This window comes from Peromyscus maniculatus, chromosome 2 (genome assembly GCF_049852395.1).
Source record: "Peromyscus maniculatus bairdii isolate BWxNUB_F1_BW_parent chromosome 2, HU_Pman_BW_mat_3.1, whole genome shotgun sequence".
NCBI classification, from domain to species: domain Eukaryota; kingdom Metazoa; phylum Chordata; class Mammalia; order Rodentia; family Cricetidae; genus Peromyscus; species Peromyscus maniculatus.
Window position 1 is genome coordinate 7,196,363 of NC_134853.1, and position 18,550 is coordinate 7,214,912.

General features: G+C 46.4%; 1 protein-coding gene across 10 annotated transcripts in view; it reads left to right on the forward strand.

Moving 5' to 3' along the window:
* LOC107400947 (uncharacterized) overlaps nucleotides 1-18,550 on the forward strand; it is a 38,482-nt gene that overhangs the window by 957 nt on the left and 18,975 nt on the right. For 2 of the 10 annotated variants that reach the window (XM_076563727.1, XM_076563728.1), the window contains exons 1-2: nucleotides 893-1,218; nucleotides 4,842-4,929. In XM_076563727.1, coding sequence (XP_076419842.1) covers nucleotides 990-1,218; nucleotides 4,842-4,929 — 317 coding nt within the window. In that variant the 5' untranslated portion in view covers nucleotides 893-989. The other 8 variants (XR_013048930.1, XR_013048931.1, XR_013048932.1 and 5 more) reach the window with 8 other exon arrangements.

Consider the following 18,550-nt stretch of genomic DNA (forward strand, 5'->3'; position numbering starts at 1 on the left):
GCGCACCGGGGAGAGCCCGCGCGCTCCTCGCGCCGTGGCCGCGCCCGGCGGCCCACAGCGCCCCCCGCGGGCTGGAGGCCACGAGGCCGGGGTGGCGCGCCCGGCCGGGGGTTGGGAGTCGTTTGGAGCGCGCGCGAGCGAGCGTTCTGGGCAGGGTCCCCGCGGTCGCGTGCGCCGCGGTCTGCATCGCCGCCCGCCCGCCGGGGTCCCTTCGCGCCCCTCCTGGCCCACCCTGGCCGGGGCGCTAGGGCGTCCTTCCGCACGGATGGGCAGTTGTGTAAGCCGCAGTCGCTGCCCAGAAGACCTGGAAAAACGAAGTAGCCTGCCCATTTAAGGGCTTTTCTTTCCATAGTGTGAGCATCTGCCTTCAGAGGTTGCAGCGGCCCAGCCAGGGATTGTGGCTGCCTGCTGTAATCCCATGGTTTGCGAGGCTGAGGCAGGAGAAGCGCTGCGAGTATACTACCATCCAGGGCTACAGAGCAACATCTTGTTTGGAAGTAGAAAGAAAAAACTCTTGCTTGTCTCCAGCTCTTTTGTGACTTCCCACCCTCCACTCCACCGGGAGTTTACATTGACTTGTTCCATGGTATTTATGCTATTTAGGAAATTGTGAGGGGAAAAAAAAAAAAAAAAAGATTCCCGGCCACATCCTCCTTTTTCCTGCTTCTGTTGAACCCGGGGTCTTTATTTTTCCTGAAAAGCTGCACTACTTACCCAATCTAGAAGCCAAAATCAATTTATGTTGCATCTTTTTATTATCCTTCGACATCCATTCCAGCACTAAAACAAGGCAATTCGGTCTCCCCTATCGCCACTCTCAGAAGTCCCAAGAGGGGACCTGGCCTGGGATGTTACATCTCTGGTGTATTCATAGTGGTTTTAAAAGGTGGTGGTTGAATCAATGCTCAATTTATTATCTGCATTTTCACAGATAAGTTACTTCAGTGAGACTCAACTTCCTTACTGATGTATCCATTTACTCAAAAAGTATGGACTGGGAGTCGACCCCAGTACCAGGAACTCAACTTGAGGATTCAGAACTGAAGGAAAATTTCAAACTAACCTATTTTTACGGGCTTTCATTCTCGTGCAGAGAGAGAATCTTTAAAAAGGATTTTGAAGGCGAAACGTTAAATGGAGCTGAAGAACCGGAGAAAAACAAGGACCAGGGCATGCAGAAGCTGTATTTGCCCAAGACCAGCAGGGGAAACAGAGCAGGTGAGTTTCCTCTGTTGGGAGGGTGGTGGCGCTCGCTCTAGCAATTAAAGGTGCTACCTTCAAGGGAAGTGCTCAGTAGAGAGGCTGTTATTATTATTTTCCTTTCTGGTTAAAACCATGAGTTCCACTTCCCTCCAGGGATTCCCACCTTTCAATTTTTTCCCCCTCTAGAATGTTCTTTAAGAAAGCACTATTCTTCACTGTTTCCGCCTTTTCCTCGTGGAAAGCCAGCTTGACTAAATCTCCCTTCATGACTGGTCCTGCCTACCAAACAGGCGTGGTCTTGTCCAGCACACCCTGTGACCCCTGTTTCTTTGACCCGCATTGCTGAATACTCATACTAAGAAGCCATGGCATGCTTTCCCAAGCCCCCTTCTGCCTTTGTGTGGGCTCCTCTCATTGTCTGGAACATTTGCTTGTCTTTTCTACTTAGCAGAGTTTGTGGTGCCTTCAAGTCTAGCGGATGAGTGACATCTTTGAAAACTTTCACAGATTTCGTGGCTGACCTAACTAACCTTATCTTCTGATTCAGCTGTATTCTAAAGGAGCTTGGATATAAAAGTTATAGAAGTCACTTATTTGGGGTGTATAATCTGATTGGTTTATTGTGTATTTACAGAATTGCACAACTGTCACCATAACTTAATTTTAGAATATATACATACATACATACACACACACACACACACACACACACACACACATATATATATAATCTTTGAAAGTAACCTTGTGCAGATTACCAATGTTCTGGTGTTGATGATAAATGCCCCCTAAAGCTATGTGCTAAAAGTTTCGCCCAGGGCTGCTGGGGCTATTAGGAGGCAATAGAAACTCTGAGAGGGAGGCCTGGTTGGAAGAAGTATGTCATGGGGAGATTCCTATTTTTGTGGCTTTTGTTTTGTATTTTAGACTGGGTCTCACTCTTTAACACAAGTTGGCTTCAAACTCTATAGCCTTGGCTGACCTCAAAGCCACTGCAGCCTTCCTGCCTTATCCTCCTGAATGCTGATTATAGGCATGAGCCACCAAACCCGGTTGGTGGAGAACATGGGGCTGCCCTTCCCAAGTCCCTGCTTCCTTTCCCTCCAGGGAATCTTAAAGAGTCTTATTAATAAAATCAAACCTGTGGCCAGTTATTGGGGTGAATTCTAGAAGATCAGAGATACAAAACAAACCACACCCACCTCACCTGGCCAACTTCTCAGCTGGTTTTTTTTCCTCAGACTGGATGCTTCTGTGTCCTCATCCCAATGGCTCTCAGCTGAACTGCTGCTCAAAAGCCTGAAGCTTAACCAGCCAAATGCTTTTAGTTTCTGGTCCTCACGCCTTATATACCTTTCTGCTTTCTACCACCACTGCCTAGGATTAAAGGCTCGCTTCCTGGCATTAAAGGCATGTGTCACCATGCCTGGCCATTTCCAATGTGGCCTTGAACTCACAGAGATCCAGAGGGATTTCTATCTCTGGAATGCTGGGATTAAAGGGGTGACTGCCACCATTTTCTAGCCTCTGTATCTAGTGGCTGTCTGTTCTCTGACCCCAGATAAATTTATTAGGGTGCACAGTATTTTGGGGATCACAATACCACCACATTTCCCCTTTTTTGTCTAGAATTAAAAAAAGCTTATAACTAATACAAGAAAAATTATGTCCAATAAGTATATACAATATACACAGTCAAGATTACATTAATGATGTCTAGCCCATTAACATTTGACAGATTCAGATAAAAAATTCTATTATATATATTACAATGTCCAGTCCAATAGCATTTGATAAACTCAGACAAAAAATTTTTATTACTTATCTTATTTAAAACAAGTAGCTCCTTTTTAAAAGTAGATTTTATAATCTCTCTTTTTATTTTATCATGACCATATTCTCCTTTTTTTTATAATGGATTCAGTAGTCTACCTTTTGTTATTTTTATATCTTTTCCCTTTTTTTTAGTGTAGATTCAGTGATCTACCTATTTATCCTATTATTTTTTTTATTATTTTTCTCAGAGTAGATTTGATGATCTATCTCATATCTATATTTTCTTTTTTTTCCTCTAGGGGTGAAGATATCTTTAGGGAATCTTGAAAAGAAAAAATTTAGGTTAATTGTCAAGTCCTGTATCATTTGTCACAAGTCCTTGTTCGAGTAGTCTGTTAGGTTGGATCATCTCAGGTTGGATCATCTCAGCTAGTCATCTCGAAATTGTCCTGAACAGTCTTTCTATGATGTTAATCAGCTTAATGGCTTTACCATAGTCCATGTGGAATCATCATTGTGGGATCCTGTCATCCTTTTGAAGATTTCAAAGTCACTGTTAGGCGTGGTCATGGTTCCCTGAAGACTTTTTTTTTCTCTGACCCCAGATAAATTTATTAGGGTGCACAATATTTTGGGGAACACAATACCACCATATCCAGGTCTCAGTCTGTCCCTCTCCCTCTTTTTCCTCCTCTTCCTGTCCTCTCTCTCCTGAGGTAAGCGGCTTTGCTCCATCCCATCCCCTGTGTCCCACATCACCACGAGGCAGACGTGATGAGGCCAAGCAATCACAGACTGGAACTCCCGAAACTGGAATGGAGGCGAAGTTGTCTATGCCAGCTGTTTGCTACAGTGACAGAAAGCTGGTTAGCATACTCGCTTTTATGAAGTGGCATGCTGTATTCTGATCGAAAATCTGCCTTCCCGCTACACCAGTGTTCCAAAGGAACGTGGCATCTTTTCATTGTGTCTCCTAAGGTTTGGCACTGTCTTGTCAAGTGGTTTTGCTTTTAGACGGGATCTCACTTATGCTGCTCTGGATGCCTTTAAACTCACAGACATCTGCCTACTTCTGCCTCCTCTCAAGGAGTCCTGGCAGGAAATCCAAGCCCGCCACACATTGCCAGTTCTTGGCCACTGTTTTGGAACCTTGATGCAAGCCCTTATGACCCTGTAATTCTTGAATTTTGCACAATTGCAAAAGTAGCACCCCGTGACTATGCTGCCAAGTTCCTTTGCCAGCTTAAGCTGTGCTCCGGCTCTGGCACCTTCTACTGTAGTACTACTGGCCTCTTTCCACCGTGGTGACTGAACACTGGAAGCGTTTCTCTGGGTGCTTGTTTTCAAGCAGGGGCCCCTCCAGCTGTTGTTTCCAGTCTCTTTCCTTTCACATTGATGGGCAATTTTACAAGTTGGAGCTTCCAGGGTGGTCCTGCTCCAGGGCACCTGTCTTAGTTGATGTTTTTGTTGCTGTGATAAAATACTCTGACTAAAGCACCTTAAGGAAGGAAGGAAGGAAGGGCTACTTGCTTGCAATTTGAGTTTGCAATCTGTCATGATGGGGAACTCACAGTGGCAGGAGCTTGAAGCTGGTTACAAACATCCACAGTCACCGGGCGGTGGTAACATACACCTTTGATCCCAGCACTGGGGAGGCAGAGGCAGGTGAATCTCTGTGAGTTCCAGGCCTGCCTGGTCCACATAGTGAGTTCCAAGACAGCCAGAGCTACACTGAGAAACCCTGTCTCAAAAAACCAGAACCAAACCAACCAACCAAACAAACAAATAAACATAAAACAAATATCCAAGAAACAGAGAAAGATTAATGCCTGTGCTCAGCTCACTTTCTTCTTTTCACACAGTTCAGGGAATGTGTGCCACCCGGAGCAGGTGTGTCTTCCCACAGCCTGATCAAGATAACGCCTACAAAGGCATGCTCAGATCTCCCCGGTGAGTCCAGATCTTATCAAGTAGACAGTTGAGATCAGCCCACAGCACCGTGCCAGCCATTAGAGCTCCTTTCCTGGCACCTACCTCGTGTGCAACTGTAAACGTGTTGCAGCCCCTTGTGGTGGATTAAATGAGAACGACCTCTATGGGCTCATCATATGCTGGTCCCTGTTTGGTGGAACTGTTTGGGAAGGGTTAGAGGCGTGGCCTCACTGGAGGAGGTGTGTTACAGGGGAGAGGCTTTAGGGTTTCAAAGGACATGCGCTGCCGCAGTCCCCAGTGACTCATTCTCTCTCTCCCACTCTCTGATCAAGCAGTGAGACCTCAGCTGTCCCTGCTGCCACGCCATCATGGACTCTCACCCTCTGAAAACAGGAGCCCAGATTAAACACATTCTTTTTTAAGTTGCCTTGGTCATCGTGTTTTATCATGGCAATAGAAAAGTAACTAAGATACTCCTTTTCTTGCCAAATTGTACGCCCCTTCCCCCTGGCGCCCCTGCCCCCCGCACCCCTCCCCCACCCTCCCACCTTCTGGCTCTGCTCACTGCCTTTTCTTACAGAAAACGTAAATAAAAGCAGTGATTTAGCTGGAGATATGGCTCAGCAGTTAAGAACTGGACTGCTCTTTTAGGAGACCCGAGTCTGGCTACCATCCCCACAGCAGGTGGCTTCTAACCTTTTGCCTTGGCAGGTGCTTGTACTCAAATGCATGTACCCTCACACACACACACACACACAATCACACACAATTAAAAATGCATCTTTTTAAGTAGTAGTGAACCATAGCCATATCATAGCCTGAGTCCTATGCTGTCTTGGAATTTCTTCTGCCAAACAAATTCGTTCGTTACCTTTTTAGTATTTTTTTTCATTTTTTCACCATAATTACATAATTTCCTGTATTCCCTTTCTTCCCTCCAAGCCCTCTCCTCTGTCTCTGAAAGTCCTGGCCTCTCTTCTTTCGTTGTTACCTGTATACATATACGTATTCCTAAGTACATAAATATAACCTGCTCAGTCTGTATAATGTTAGCTGGACGTATACGATCTCAGGGCTGACCACTTGAATTCAGTCTCATTTGAGTTCTCAGGACACAGGCGGGCTGCCGTCATATTCCTTCCCCGAATGTCACGAATAGCCTCTAGTCCAGTTTCCAACACAGTCCCTGTTACTCTCTGAAGCCTTATGAGCCAGAATCGTAGTGTCTAAACTTTCTGTTGCATTCTGACCTACTCTCCCACACTCCCATCAGCACGTCCCATTCAGCTCTGCTTATAACACTGCACAGCAGTGGTTCTTAACCTTCCTGACGCTGCGACCCTGTAATACCATTCCTCATGTGTGGTGACCCCAACCATACAATCATTTTCATTGTTACTTTATAACTGTAGTTTTGCTGCTGTTATGAATCTTTGTGTAAATGTCTGGTGTGCAGGATATCTGGTATGTGACCCCTGTGAAAGGATCATTTGGCCTCCCAGTGGGGTCGAGACCCACAGGTTGAGAACCACAGGTCCGTACCTTAATTTTCTCTCACAAACCAGTCCCAGAGGCTTACAAACATACAGTCAGCAGTCCCCACCACCGCCCTACTTCTCGGCGGGCTTTCTGTAGCTTTTTATTTTTGTCCTCGCTGTGATAGAACACTTGACGAAAGCTATTGGAGGGAAGGGGTTATTTAGGCACCCGAGTTGAGAGGACAGAGTCCATCACGACAAGGAAGGTGTGTGGCTGTGGGAACTGGAGGTGGCCGGTCCTGTCATGTCCACAGGCAATAAGCAGAGAGAGGCGAATGCTGGTATGCTGCTGGCTCCCCTCTTGTCCCTTTTATTTCATCGGGGATCCCAGCCTCATGATTGGTGCCGCCCACATTCAAGGTAGGTCTTCCCTCAGCTAAACTCTGAAAACTCCCTGAGATAGCCTGGAGATGTCTCCTTGGTGACCCCTGGTCTCTGGAAGTTGACAGTGATGGTTATCTTAAGTCATTGCTAACAGGCTGAGCGCTCTCCAAGGGTCAGTGCGAAGTGGAAGGGTAGCCATTCTACTGACATTGGTTTTAAAGCTGGTGCTTGTTCTTTCAAACTATTAACCATCTTTCTACCTCCCGCTGCTGTGCGAGGCAGGAGCCATCGTGGACAGGCTTCTACATCAGTGTTCTTTATTTTCAGCTAAAACGTTACAGTGCAAGCCAACTATGCCCAGAAGCATTCCTGCCTAAAATGTCAACAGCCTTACAAATATGCTCCATGACCTGGAGCAAAGCATGTCAAAATATGCATCAGTCTTCAAGTATGACCTTAAGCTGAGCATTCTCATAATGCACATTTTTTTTCCAAGACAGGGTTTCTCTGTGTAGCCCTGACTGTCCTGGAACTCTCTCTGTAGACAAGGCTAACCTCTAGCATCTGCCTCTACCTTCTCAGTGCTGGGATTAAAGGCATGGGCCACCACTGCTGGGCTTGGAAATGTACTTCTTAACTGAGCATGCTCAAGGATGTGGCAATGCTTAACAATGCTTTCCTATAGGTGTGTGTCTATATATATTGGAGTATCCCATATAGCTTCCTTTCATCTTGCTCATACACACACACACACACACACACACACACACACACACACACACACACACGCGCGCGCACTGTACTGGCTGGTTTTGTGTGTCAACTTGACACAAGCTAGAGTCATCAGAGAGGAAGGAGCCGCAGTTGAGGAAATGCCTCCATGAGATTCAGCTGTAAGGCATTTTCTCAATTAGTGATCAATAGGGGAGGGCCCATCCCATGGTGGGTGGTGCTATCTCTGGCTGGTGGTCCTGGGTTCTATAAGAAAGCAGACTGAGCAAGCCATGGGAACAAGCCAGTAAGAAGCTCCCCTCCATGGCCTCTGCATCAGCTCCTGCCTCCAGGATCCTGCCCTGCTTGAGTTCCTGTCTTGACTTCCTTCAGTAATGAAGTGCAATATGGAACTGTAAGCCAAATAAACCCTTTCCTTTTTGATCACAGTGCTTGGTCACAGCAATAGAAACTCTAACAAAGACATAAGTTGGTACTAGGCACTGGGGTATTACTGTGATAGACCTGGCCATTATTTTGTTTGGAGGAATTAGGACTTTGGTACTTTGAGTTAGGAAAGCAGTGGGATGCTTTAAGTGCTACTTAATGGGCCATACTATTAGGAACATGGAAGACAGTGGTGCTAAGAGTTATTTGAACTGTCAGAGGCTAGCTCAAGAGGTTTCAGAGGAGAAGAATTTTAGTTTGTTGCCTAGAGATTGTTCTTGGGATATTTTGGTGAAGAATGTGGCTGCGTTTTGCCCTTATCTGCAAAGTCTACCTGAGGCTAAATTAGAGAGTTTTGGATTAATTCTCTTGGCAGAGGAAATCTCAAAATAGCCTATAGACTCTGTTGTGTGGTTATTGGTGGGAACTCTAATGAAGATTTATACTGAAAAGGAGCAAGCTGAGCAGGGTCAATTACAAAATGTAAAATTTGAGGAGAAAAGGAGCACCAGGAAGTGGAATGGAGCTATGACCTAAGTCCTGTGTTCAAGGAGATAAACAGATTAAGAAATGGAATAAAAACTGAACAGTGACGGCTCATGCCTTTAATCCCAGCACTTGGAAGGCAGAAGCTGGCAGATCTCTGAGTTTGAGGCCAGCCTGGTCTACAGAATGAGTTCCAGGACAGCCAAGCTTAGGCAGCGAAAGTAACCATCAAAACCAGAAATCTGGTGAAGATGTAACTGAGCAATGTGGCCATATTCCAGCCCCAGCAAACAGCAGAACTTGGCAGCTTTGGCCACGTGGTCCTGGCTTTAGAGTTAAGGGTAGAAGAAAGAGGTTATGGAATTTGCCTCTGCACCTAAGTAAAGCCGAATGAAGAACTAGAGAGTCCATTTCATGAAGCTGTGAAGTTGAAGCCTGGATTGGCTAGGAGACCCCAAGATTTTGGAGATGCCAGAGTCATGGGACACCTGAAGAGGAAAGCTGCTGAACAAGGAGTGGAACCAGCCCACGAGAACGACGTGTGTTGTGTTCATCAAAACTGAAAGAAGTTGGAGATCTGAAGAACATTTTGACATCAGACATGGGGATGCAGAGTTTGGAGTCTGCCCAGCTGGTTTTTGGTCTTGCTTTGGTCCAGTGTTTCCTCGCTATGCTCCCTTCCTTATGTTTTGGAATGGTAATGGATATTCTGTGCCATTATATATTAGAAATATGTGGTCTGTTTTTTTTTCATTTTTATTTTATAGGGGATTTCGGTTAAGAGATTGCATGAATCTCAGAAGAGACTTTGAACTTTAGTCATTTAAATAAGTTTGAGATTGTTAGAGACTATGGGGACTTTTGAAGTTGGACTAAATGCATTTTTGCATTATGACATGACTACTAAACTTTGTGGGCCTGGGAGAGGAATACCTTGGTTTGAAAGAAAATGGCCCCCAAAGGGTGTGGCCTTGTTGGAGTGGGTGTGGTCTTGTTGTCAGAAGTGTGTCACTGTGGAGGCGGGCCTTGAAGTCTCATACAAGCTGAAGCCATGCCCAGTGAGACAGTTCACTTCTGGTTGCTTGCTGGTCAAGATGGAGAACTCTCAGCTCCAGAACCATGTCTGCCTGTATGCCACCATGTCCCACCATGATAAGGGACTAAACTTCTGCAACTGTAGTCACCCCGATAAATGTTACCCTTATAAGAGTTGCTATGGTCATGGTGTCTCTTCACAGCAAAAGAAACCCTAACTAAGACATGCGCGCATGCATGCATGCACACACACACACACACACACACACACACACACACACGCTTCCTGAATAAAGTCCCTGCCTTCCTCCTGTGCTCTCCTTACCTGTCGTAGGCAATCCTTCCGCTGCCCTTTCTCTACTGGCTGTGCTTGCTTTGACTTTGCGTTCGTTAAGTTAGGAACTCAGTTGTACCAACTTGAAATGTACTTATGTTTACCCTTGTATTTCCGAGAAAATACCCCATGCTGCTTTTACTTCAGTTGCTTCAACATACCACATCTGATTAGTCAAAAGACCTTAAATGGAGGCGTGCACCACCACCGCCTGGCTTCTGCTATGGCTTGCTATTAGCTCTGACCCCCAGGCAACTTTATTTATTAACATACAAATAAAATCACATTTCAGCACACACACACACACACACACAAAAAAAAAAAAAAACAACACTTGAAATGGTTTTGGGGTTTGGCAAGATGGAATGTCAGTTTGGGTCATCTGTTTGTCACCAGTCAGCACCCCGGATTTAGACGCCTAGCGTGTTGGTGGGATCATTTATGGCAGCTGTAGTGGGCAGCAGGGTCAGCAGGGAAAGCTTTCTGACCGTGATGCGGGAAAGGCAGGAGGCTGGGGCGGGAAGGCCTTCGGACGGAGGTGAGGCTGAAGGAGTTGCAGCCAGTCCGGGGAGAGCATCTGGAGAAGTCCCACCCGGCAAGAGATGGTCAGTCACTGGGCTCCTGCTGTCCCCAGTTAAAGACTGAAGGTTCCACGCAGCCCTGCGGCCAGCCATCTGCCACAGACTTGCTTCTGTCAGGAGACCATTTCTGCCTCTGTCCCTTCTGTACATGTCAGAAGGCTCAGACGTTGCATTATCCCGTACGGCTTCCTTTCCCCTTGCCCATACCATTTATGAAATTTGCCCAGATCATCGATTTGAATGCTACCCTGTTCCTGGTAGCAACCTAACTGATACCAAGACCATGGTTTCTCAGGAACAGTAGACACACACGGCTGGCTAGAGTGGGAAGTGATGGAGGAACGAGTCTAAGAAGTCAGTGAGGGCTTCTCTTCCGGAAGACAAAGCAGAGGAGTGAGCCGGAAGCTCATGAGGACCCAAGGAAGGTTTTGCTTTTCTTTTTGTTTATTCTGTAGTATGACATCATGGATCCCAGTGGAATGGCCCACGAGGAAGTCATTCTTCTACCCAAGCGACTGCAGGAGAAAAGCCCTTGAGTGGGTCAAAGGTGATGACATCCGGTCACTCACCTGTGATGACAAGGATGAGCCCGCACCATACTGTAGAGGGATACCGCAATGCCCAGATGCAGTTTTCTTTCCTTGATGGTTTCTGTTTTCTCAGGAAAAGTACTAGGCCCAGAGTCAATGTCATGGTATTTGGGAAGAGAACTGGAAAACTCATGGGAGGGTGAGTGGATTAGAGGAACATAACCAGACAGCTGGGCCTTCTTGAGAGTTTTGGACATGAAATGAAAGTGAACTCATAAGCAGATACACATAGTTTTTCTGCAGCCACACTTTCCTGCCTGCATACAGGTGTAGAGGAGGTAGGAATGTTTTTGTCAGGCCGGTGTGACAGGAGCAAGGATATTAAATATGTATGCAGATGAGGACGGGGACGATGAAGCAAGGTCCGCGGAGGAGTGGCCATAGTTTTTAACACCACGTCCCATTTCCACGACCTCACAGTGTTCACTGTGGTGAAAGACAAACATTTGTAGATGCAAACATTTGCATCACCGGGGCTCTTGGCTCTTGGCCTCCAGCTGGGTAGAACTGGAAGTCAAAGGGAGTGGGATATGTACTTCCCTTCCATATGTCCTCCGCTTACTGTGCTTCCGGGATGATTCTCTTGTCAACCCCCCCTCACTCAGCTCTCCCTGGAGTCCAGTGGCCTCCTCCTCTCCCGTTCAGGCTGTTGGTGGCAACAGTGTACCACGTGCCTTATCTCTCAACACTCCATCATCTCTTCTGGGTCCCTTGGTCTATGTGAATAAGCCCTTCACGAAACTCTGCTCAAGTCGTTGGGTGTGGGTCATCTTTTCCATGCCATTTCTTTGACAAGAGACGGCGGCCTGGAGAAATATCGGCCTTTTCGATAGGGGGCGCCTGTGAGGCTGAAGAGCCGTTGTGGGTTCTTTGGGAGGGCATGGCCAGAGCTAGGGATGCTAGACATGTTTGCAGACGCTGCTCCCTGAGCATGAGATTGACTGGGTAGGATTACAGGAGGTCGTGGTTGTGGTGGTGGTGGTTGAGGTGGGTTGAGGAGGAGAGAGCAGTGGAGGTGAGGAGACGAACCTCCTGGCACACATTTTAGGTGGCCACTAAGCCACAGAGAATGTCGGAAAGAGCGGGATGGAAAGAGAACCAGCTCGTGAGCCAGATACTAATGTCTGCCGTGCACCAGGAAGAGGAGGCTGGCAGATGACCGCCTCGGGGCTGAGTGGGTGGTGGAATTTGAGGGTGTGGGTTTTCAGAAGAACTGGGGTTTTTCAGCTGGAGAAGAACTGCCTGTCAGCAGCAATGGGGGCCATGAAAGACACTCGCTCTGCCCCTGGGCTCTGTGGTATGTGGGGCGTGGGAGGGGGGAAAACAACCGCTTCTTGAGAATGCTCTAGGGAAAACAGGTTTCGGTTTCCAGTTAGGGCTGTAGCCTGACTTCTAAGAAAGACAATGAAGAAAATGTCCAGAAAGGGCTTCTGAAGGACTTTGCTGGTGGCACACCCTGGGGGATGCCGCGGGAAGGTTTGGAGACAGAAGGGACTTTGAGCTGAAGTCAGAGGGATGAACAGAACCATGTAGGAGAGAATGGGGTGACACCGGGTGACACAAGAGGTTTGACCTTGGACTTGAGGAAGGTGTATCAACCCCAAATGCATGTGCGAGAGACTGACTCTCCACTGCATAGCACTTACATGGGAGGAGCAGGGGACTGAAATCCGGGATACACTGCTCTGGTGGAGCAGGCACACTTGAGGCGACAAAAGACAGAAAGAAGTCCACCCAAGCTACCTGAAGGCAACATTGCTTCCAAGGGTGGCTGCAGGAGGTGACATTAGCAGAGACAGTCACGGTTAGTCAGTATCCTTGTGCTAGCCACCTTGGATACTGCAGCTCTGAGGAGGAGTTCTTTGCGTAGGTTCCATCATAGGCACGTGTGTATGAGAGAGGCCTCCTTTTCATGGCCTCTCAGCGCCATCTTGTTAGGGTTCAACATGGTTGGCTTTACTTGATACTGAGAACTTTTACAGGTAGGAAGGGTTTTGAGCGTGGTGGAATTAGCTGTGGCCTTACTGGGAACTGAATGACTTCTAATTTTAGCTTCTTTTTTAAAGAGCATCTTCAGAAGAAGTGTATAGGGAAAGGTGGCTGTATTAGTTAGCTTTCAGTCGCTGTAACAAAATACCTGGCACAGAGAAGTTAGGTCTACCTGGCTATATGCGATGCTGCTTTAGTTTCTGTCCTTGTCACTGTGATGAAATGCCCAAAAGAAGCAGCTTAGGGGAGTCTTGCTTTTAGCCTATAGTTAGAGAGGATACAGTCCATCATAATGGAGAAGGCTACAGTCTGGTTAGAGAAGGCTACAGTCCATCATGATGGAGAAGGCTACAGTCTGGTTAGAGAAGGCTACAGTCCATCATGATGGAGAAGGCTACAGTCCATCATGATGGAGAAGGCTACAGTCTGGTTAGAGAAGGCTATAGTCCATCATGATGGAGAAGGCTACAGTCCATCATGATGGAGAAGGCTACAGTCTGGTTAGAGAAGGCTATAGTCCATCATGATGGAGAAGGCTACAGTCCATCATGATGGAGAAGGCTACAGTCCATCATGATGGAGAAGGCTACAGTCCATCATGATAGAGAAGGCTATAGTCCATCATGATGGAGAAGGCATGAAGGGATTCATGGTGGCTCCCAGTTATGGCGGTGGGGAATGTAACGTGTGGCTTGTTCATATCTCAGTGGACCAAAGAGCAGTAGAGAGCTGGTGGAAAGCAAGCTTGAACTATAACCCTCCGATTTGCCCACCAGTGAACCACTTCCTCCAGCTAGATCCTATCTCCTCAGTTCCACAGCCTTCTAAAGCAGGCCTGGGACCAGTGTCGGGAATTAAGCCTTCAAATACCGGAGCTTGTGGGGCAACATCACACACTCAAGCTGGAAGAGACAGACGGAAGAGCAGACAAGTACTTCTGAGATGATGTGAAAGTAAGTGCGAAAAAAGCGCCCATAAAAATAACCGAGAACAGGAGGTCAGAGAGATGCCAGTAAACGCTCGGTAAACGCCTGCCCGCTCTTCCAGACGAGTGTGTTTAGTTCCCAGCCCCATGGCCAGGGCTTACAGCCACCTGTAACTCCAGCTCCAGGTGGTCCTAGTCCTCCTTCTAGCCTCTCTAGACACACACACACACACACACACACACACACACACACACACGGCAAATACACACAGACACACATACACGGTAAAGTGTTTTAAAAATGGGGGAAACTGAGGCTCAGAAAGACACTTGCCCAAGGTAATAGGGCTAGAAATATGTATTTCTATCAAACTTATTCCCCCCCCCCCACCAAGACAAGATTTCTCTGTGTAGCCTTGGCTGTTCTGGAACTCACTCTGAAGACCAGGCTGGCCTCGAACTCACAGAGATCCTCCTGCCTCTGCCTCCTGAGTGCTGGCATTAAAGGCGTGCACCACCACACCCGGCATAAATAGATTTTATTTACGTAACAGAAAATATGATCACTTTCGAGCGCTATCAGACATTTGAAGATGAGACCTGCGCTTGGTTGCCCTGGGCTGGGATTGATTGGAACACCGTCTAGTTGATGTACTCTGTCACTTTTGGCCCTGGCTTCACAGAAGCTAGTCTTCTAGCACATTTTTCCCCTTGGGATTAAGTCCTTTAATATAATTATTATCCTTTTCTTCTTCCCACTTACTACTTGACTTATTCAGTGTGTCTTTAATACATTTCAGATTCAGAGGCTATAACTTAGATTAACTCGGCACAGTGGCAGCTGAGCCCAGAATAAAGCAGTTGTTAGGGTTCTAGCATGAAAGGCTGGTATGAGCTTTACAAAGCTTCATCATCCAGACTCTTGGAGATCCGGAAGAATCTATTGTTTGACAGTAGCTGCTATTCAAGCGCCATCTACATAATTAAGCACCCCCTTCCCCCATCAGCCTCGATGACATGGATGCGCTGGCTCAGTTTGTTGCTCCTCTTTATTGCATTCGCCACCTCGGAGAGCTGCTGCTTTTCATTTTTAGTGGTGTTGACTCTTCCTGCCGGGCTGAGCCATTTCCACCTGTGTGCCGTCCAGGAATGATTCATCAGCCCGGCTGGGGCCTGCAGCTTCTGCTCTCTACGGGGACCCTTTATTTGGTTGTCTTCTAAAATCAGACACAAGCATGGGGAAACCCGGTATGCTTAAAACTGAAATCTTGGAGGTAGCTGGACGTCTCAGCAGGTGAGGGTGCTTGCTGCCATACCTCACAACTTGAGCTCAGTCTCTGGAACTCACATGGTAGGGAGGACTAACTCCTAAAAGTTGTCCTCCGAGAACATGTTTTTTTTTTTTTTTTTTTTTTTTTGAGATTAAACTAACCAGTTGCCTTTGCTTTTCAAAAAGCTCCAATACTGGGGACCCTTACTAAAACAGACTACTACTTTAGTAGTCCACCTGTTAGTTGCATCTTTGCTTTCTGTGGTTTCAACTATCTGATGTCAACCACAGTTTGAAACTACTACATGGAAAATTCCAGAAATAACTCATAAGTTTTAAATAGGATCCATTCCAGCTAACTTGATGTAACATTGTGCTGTTCTGCACTATCCCTGACAGGGTGTCAGTTATCTTTTATGCAGTGTTTCCATGCAGTATACACTACCCATCTGTCTTAGCTATTTTGGTTATCAGGTCATCAGAACTTGTGTTCAAGTAACCCCAACTTTATTTTCTAATGGCCACATTTTGTGTGAATAATGAATGCTGGAAATTTAGATAAATTAAAGAAAGCCCCAGACTGCTTCTACCCCTGAAATTGTCAAGAGGGAAAAAGAAATTTATGCCAGCTTGGCTGGGTTACCTTAGCCACAAAAATATGGCTATAATGTGTGATAAGTACTTAGTTAGGATGGAAAAGGAATTAAATCACAGCACTTCAGATTATCCATGGTTACGGGTATACATGGAGGTCTTATAACATATCCCCCAGTGATAAATTGGACTTCTGTAACTGGTTTCTCTTTATGTCGTCTGTCCCTGTTTTTATTTATCATGGTAATGGTGGTAACAGTTTAGTAACATTATCTGGTCAATCAACCCATTTGTTGAAAAGGACTAGTTACATATTATTGTGGTTTGGATATGAAGTATCCCTCAAAAGGCTTCCTGGGTTGTCCCCAGATGGTCCAGTGCTATGGGAAGTTCATTAGACTATGTGATCCACTTGGAGGAAGTATGAACTGGGCTGTGCCTCTAAAGGAAGGTATAGCTTGCTTCTGGTCTCGTGCCCTGCTTTCCTGTGTCCTGGCTGTCCTGAGACGAGCCTCTCCTCTCTGCTTCTCACTTCCCGTCTGCCTCAGCACCGGTCCACAGACAGTGACGTCACTGAGCCACCATGGACTGAAACCTTTGAGACTGGGGACCAAGATAAATGTGTCCTCCTTTAAACTAGTTTTCTCGGGTATTTTGTAATTGCAAGGAAAACTGACAGGAAGTTGGTGCCAAGCAGTCGGATCACTGCTGTGACTATTGAGGGACTATGTGGGTCGGGAGATTTTAGAACTGGTTTGTGGAAGGAATTTGGAGAAGTCTGGAGAAGCTGGCTAGAAGAAAATCTAAAACTGTAGTAAGCAAGGGTGGTTGGGTAACTCTGGTGTGAGCTCAGAACACACTGCTAGCTGGACTTCAAATGGTGAGAGTGATCCTGAGTGTCGGATGGAAATGAACTCCACTGGGAACTGGAGTCGGGCCATTCCGGCTGTACCGCAAAGAACTCACCCGTCGTCCATAGCCAGAGACACTGCGAGGCAGGGTTTGAAAGTGAACCGAGGAAATTTAAAAGCATCACAGCATTCAGACCCAACCAAGGATATTACTGGCTGCCTTTAGCCCGATTTACAGAGAAAATTACCACAGGACTAAGCAATTGAGCAGGTAAGGTCCCCTTTGGCTGAAACCTGACACCAATGTGGAGCCTTGACCTCTTAAGTTGTTTATCTCAGTGATGAGAAGCTGGCTGACCTTACTCAGTGACGTGCATTACATAGGTGGTTTCAGGGCTTAACACAGGCATCAGATGTTGTAGTTACATCGTTAACAGGACATTCACATATTCCTTTATGATACTTTAACCTCCGCAGTTAACTGCCACAAACTACAATACCCACCCTTTAGTAAAATCCTGACTTTCACAAAATTCAGTCTTCATGATGGAAGTTAAAAGTTAATGTAATAGTTGTTAGACCTTAAACAAGGGATTTCACTGAGCCTGTGTTCTTGTTTGAAACAGTGATAATAGTCTATGGCCATCCCAGCCTGAACGAACCCCACCTCGTCTGAAACAGGGATAACTGGGTCACGTACTGGGGTCCATCCTGGTCATGTGCTTTGCCCAATCAGTAAAACACAGAGGAAGCTGTGTTGGGCAAACAACAAGACACTCCAGGTGTCTTAGAACATGATAAAGGGTTCTGGAGGAAAGGGATAGTGAGACGCGGGATAAGAACGTTGCTGTAACATGAACATGAGTAAGCGAAAGAAGTACGGAACAACTCAGATATGAGGAAAATGCCAAGGGAGGTCGTATGTGGCAGGGTGGGTCTGCAAGACAGTGGGCCATCACAGAGAGACGTAGTTGGATTTGCTTTGCTTTTAAGAAAGCCCTGGCTCTCCTGAATAGAACAGGAACATGGTAGTAGGTGACTGCTTCCTGGGAAGGTTGGCACATGTGGAGGCAGCAGCAGCTTCTGAGGATGCTTCAGTTTCAGCCAGGGAGGCTACCTAGGGGGTCACTGTCGTCCCAATTAGTATGAAGTGCATCATCTCTGCAGAGTGCGGCCCTAAACTGCCTCCACAGTGAGAGGGAGTTGCGCCTCTGGAATTTATGAGTGATGGAATGAAGCAGATATCCTGTAATCATCAAAAGATGGTACATGGCTCAGTGCCTAGTAGAAGCAAGGTCTTGGCAGCGTGGCCGAGGATTATTGGAGCTCCTCCCTTGTTTGCATCAGCCCACGGGCTCTCGGACAGAGCTCACAGCACAAGGGAATAAATTAAAGCACACGCATTTCCTTGAAGCACAGTTCACACACATCATTAGTTTTAACCTTATTATCAATACAGAATGTGTTTTGCCCACTCCAAGTGAGGAGACAGGCTAAGGAAAACCACTCGTTTAAGGTCTGAAAACTGTTGTATTAAGTTTTCAGTATGAGGAATGTAAATTTTATTTCATAAAATGTGGAGGACTAAATGTGAAGACTAAATCTGTCACATTGTGGCACTTAGCTCCAACTGAAATGGAAATAATAAAATACTATGAATGATAACAAAATGCCAGAGACTAAGAATTGTTAGGTACCAACCCCCTGCACTAAACACAGTGAATTGCTCTGGCTGACAACCGGTTGTTGAAGGAGGTGCTGCTGTTCTGTACAGGAGAGGAGTTGCCTGGACAGATGAACTGCCGCTACCACAACCAGCAGAAACACAAAAGGCCACACGCAGAAATACTGATTAGTAGTTTATTTTAGTTGGGAACTGAGCATTAGCCTAGGGAAGAAGACAGAGGAAATATAATTTTTTAAATTTATGTAAAGTTTTTTTTTTTTTTTTTTTTTTTTTTTTT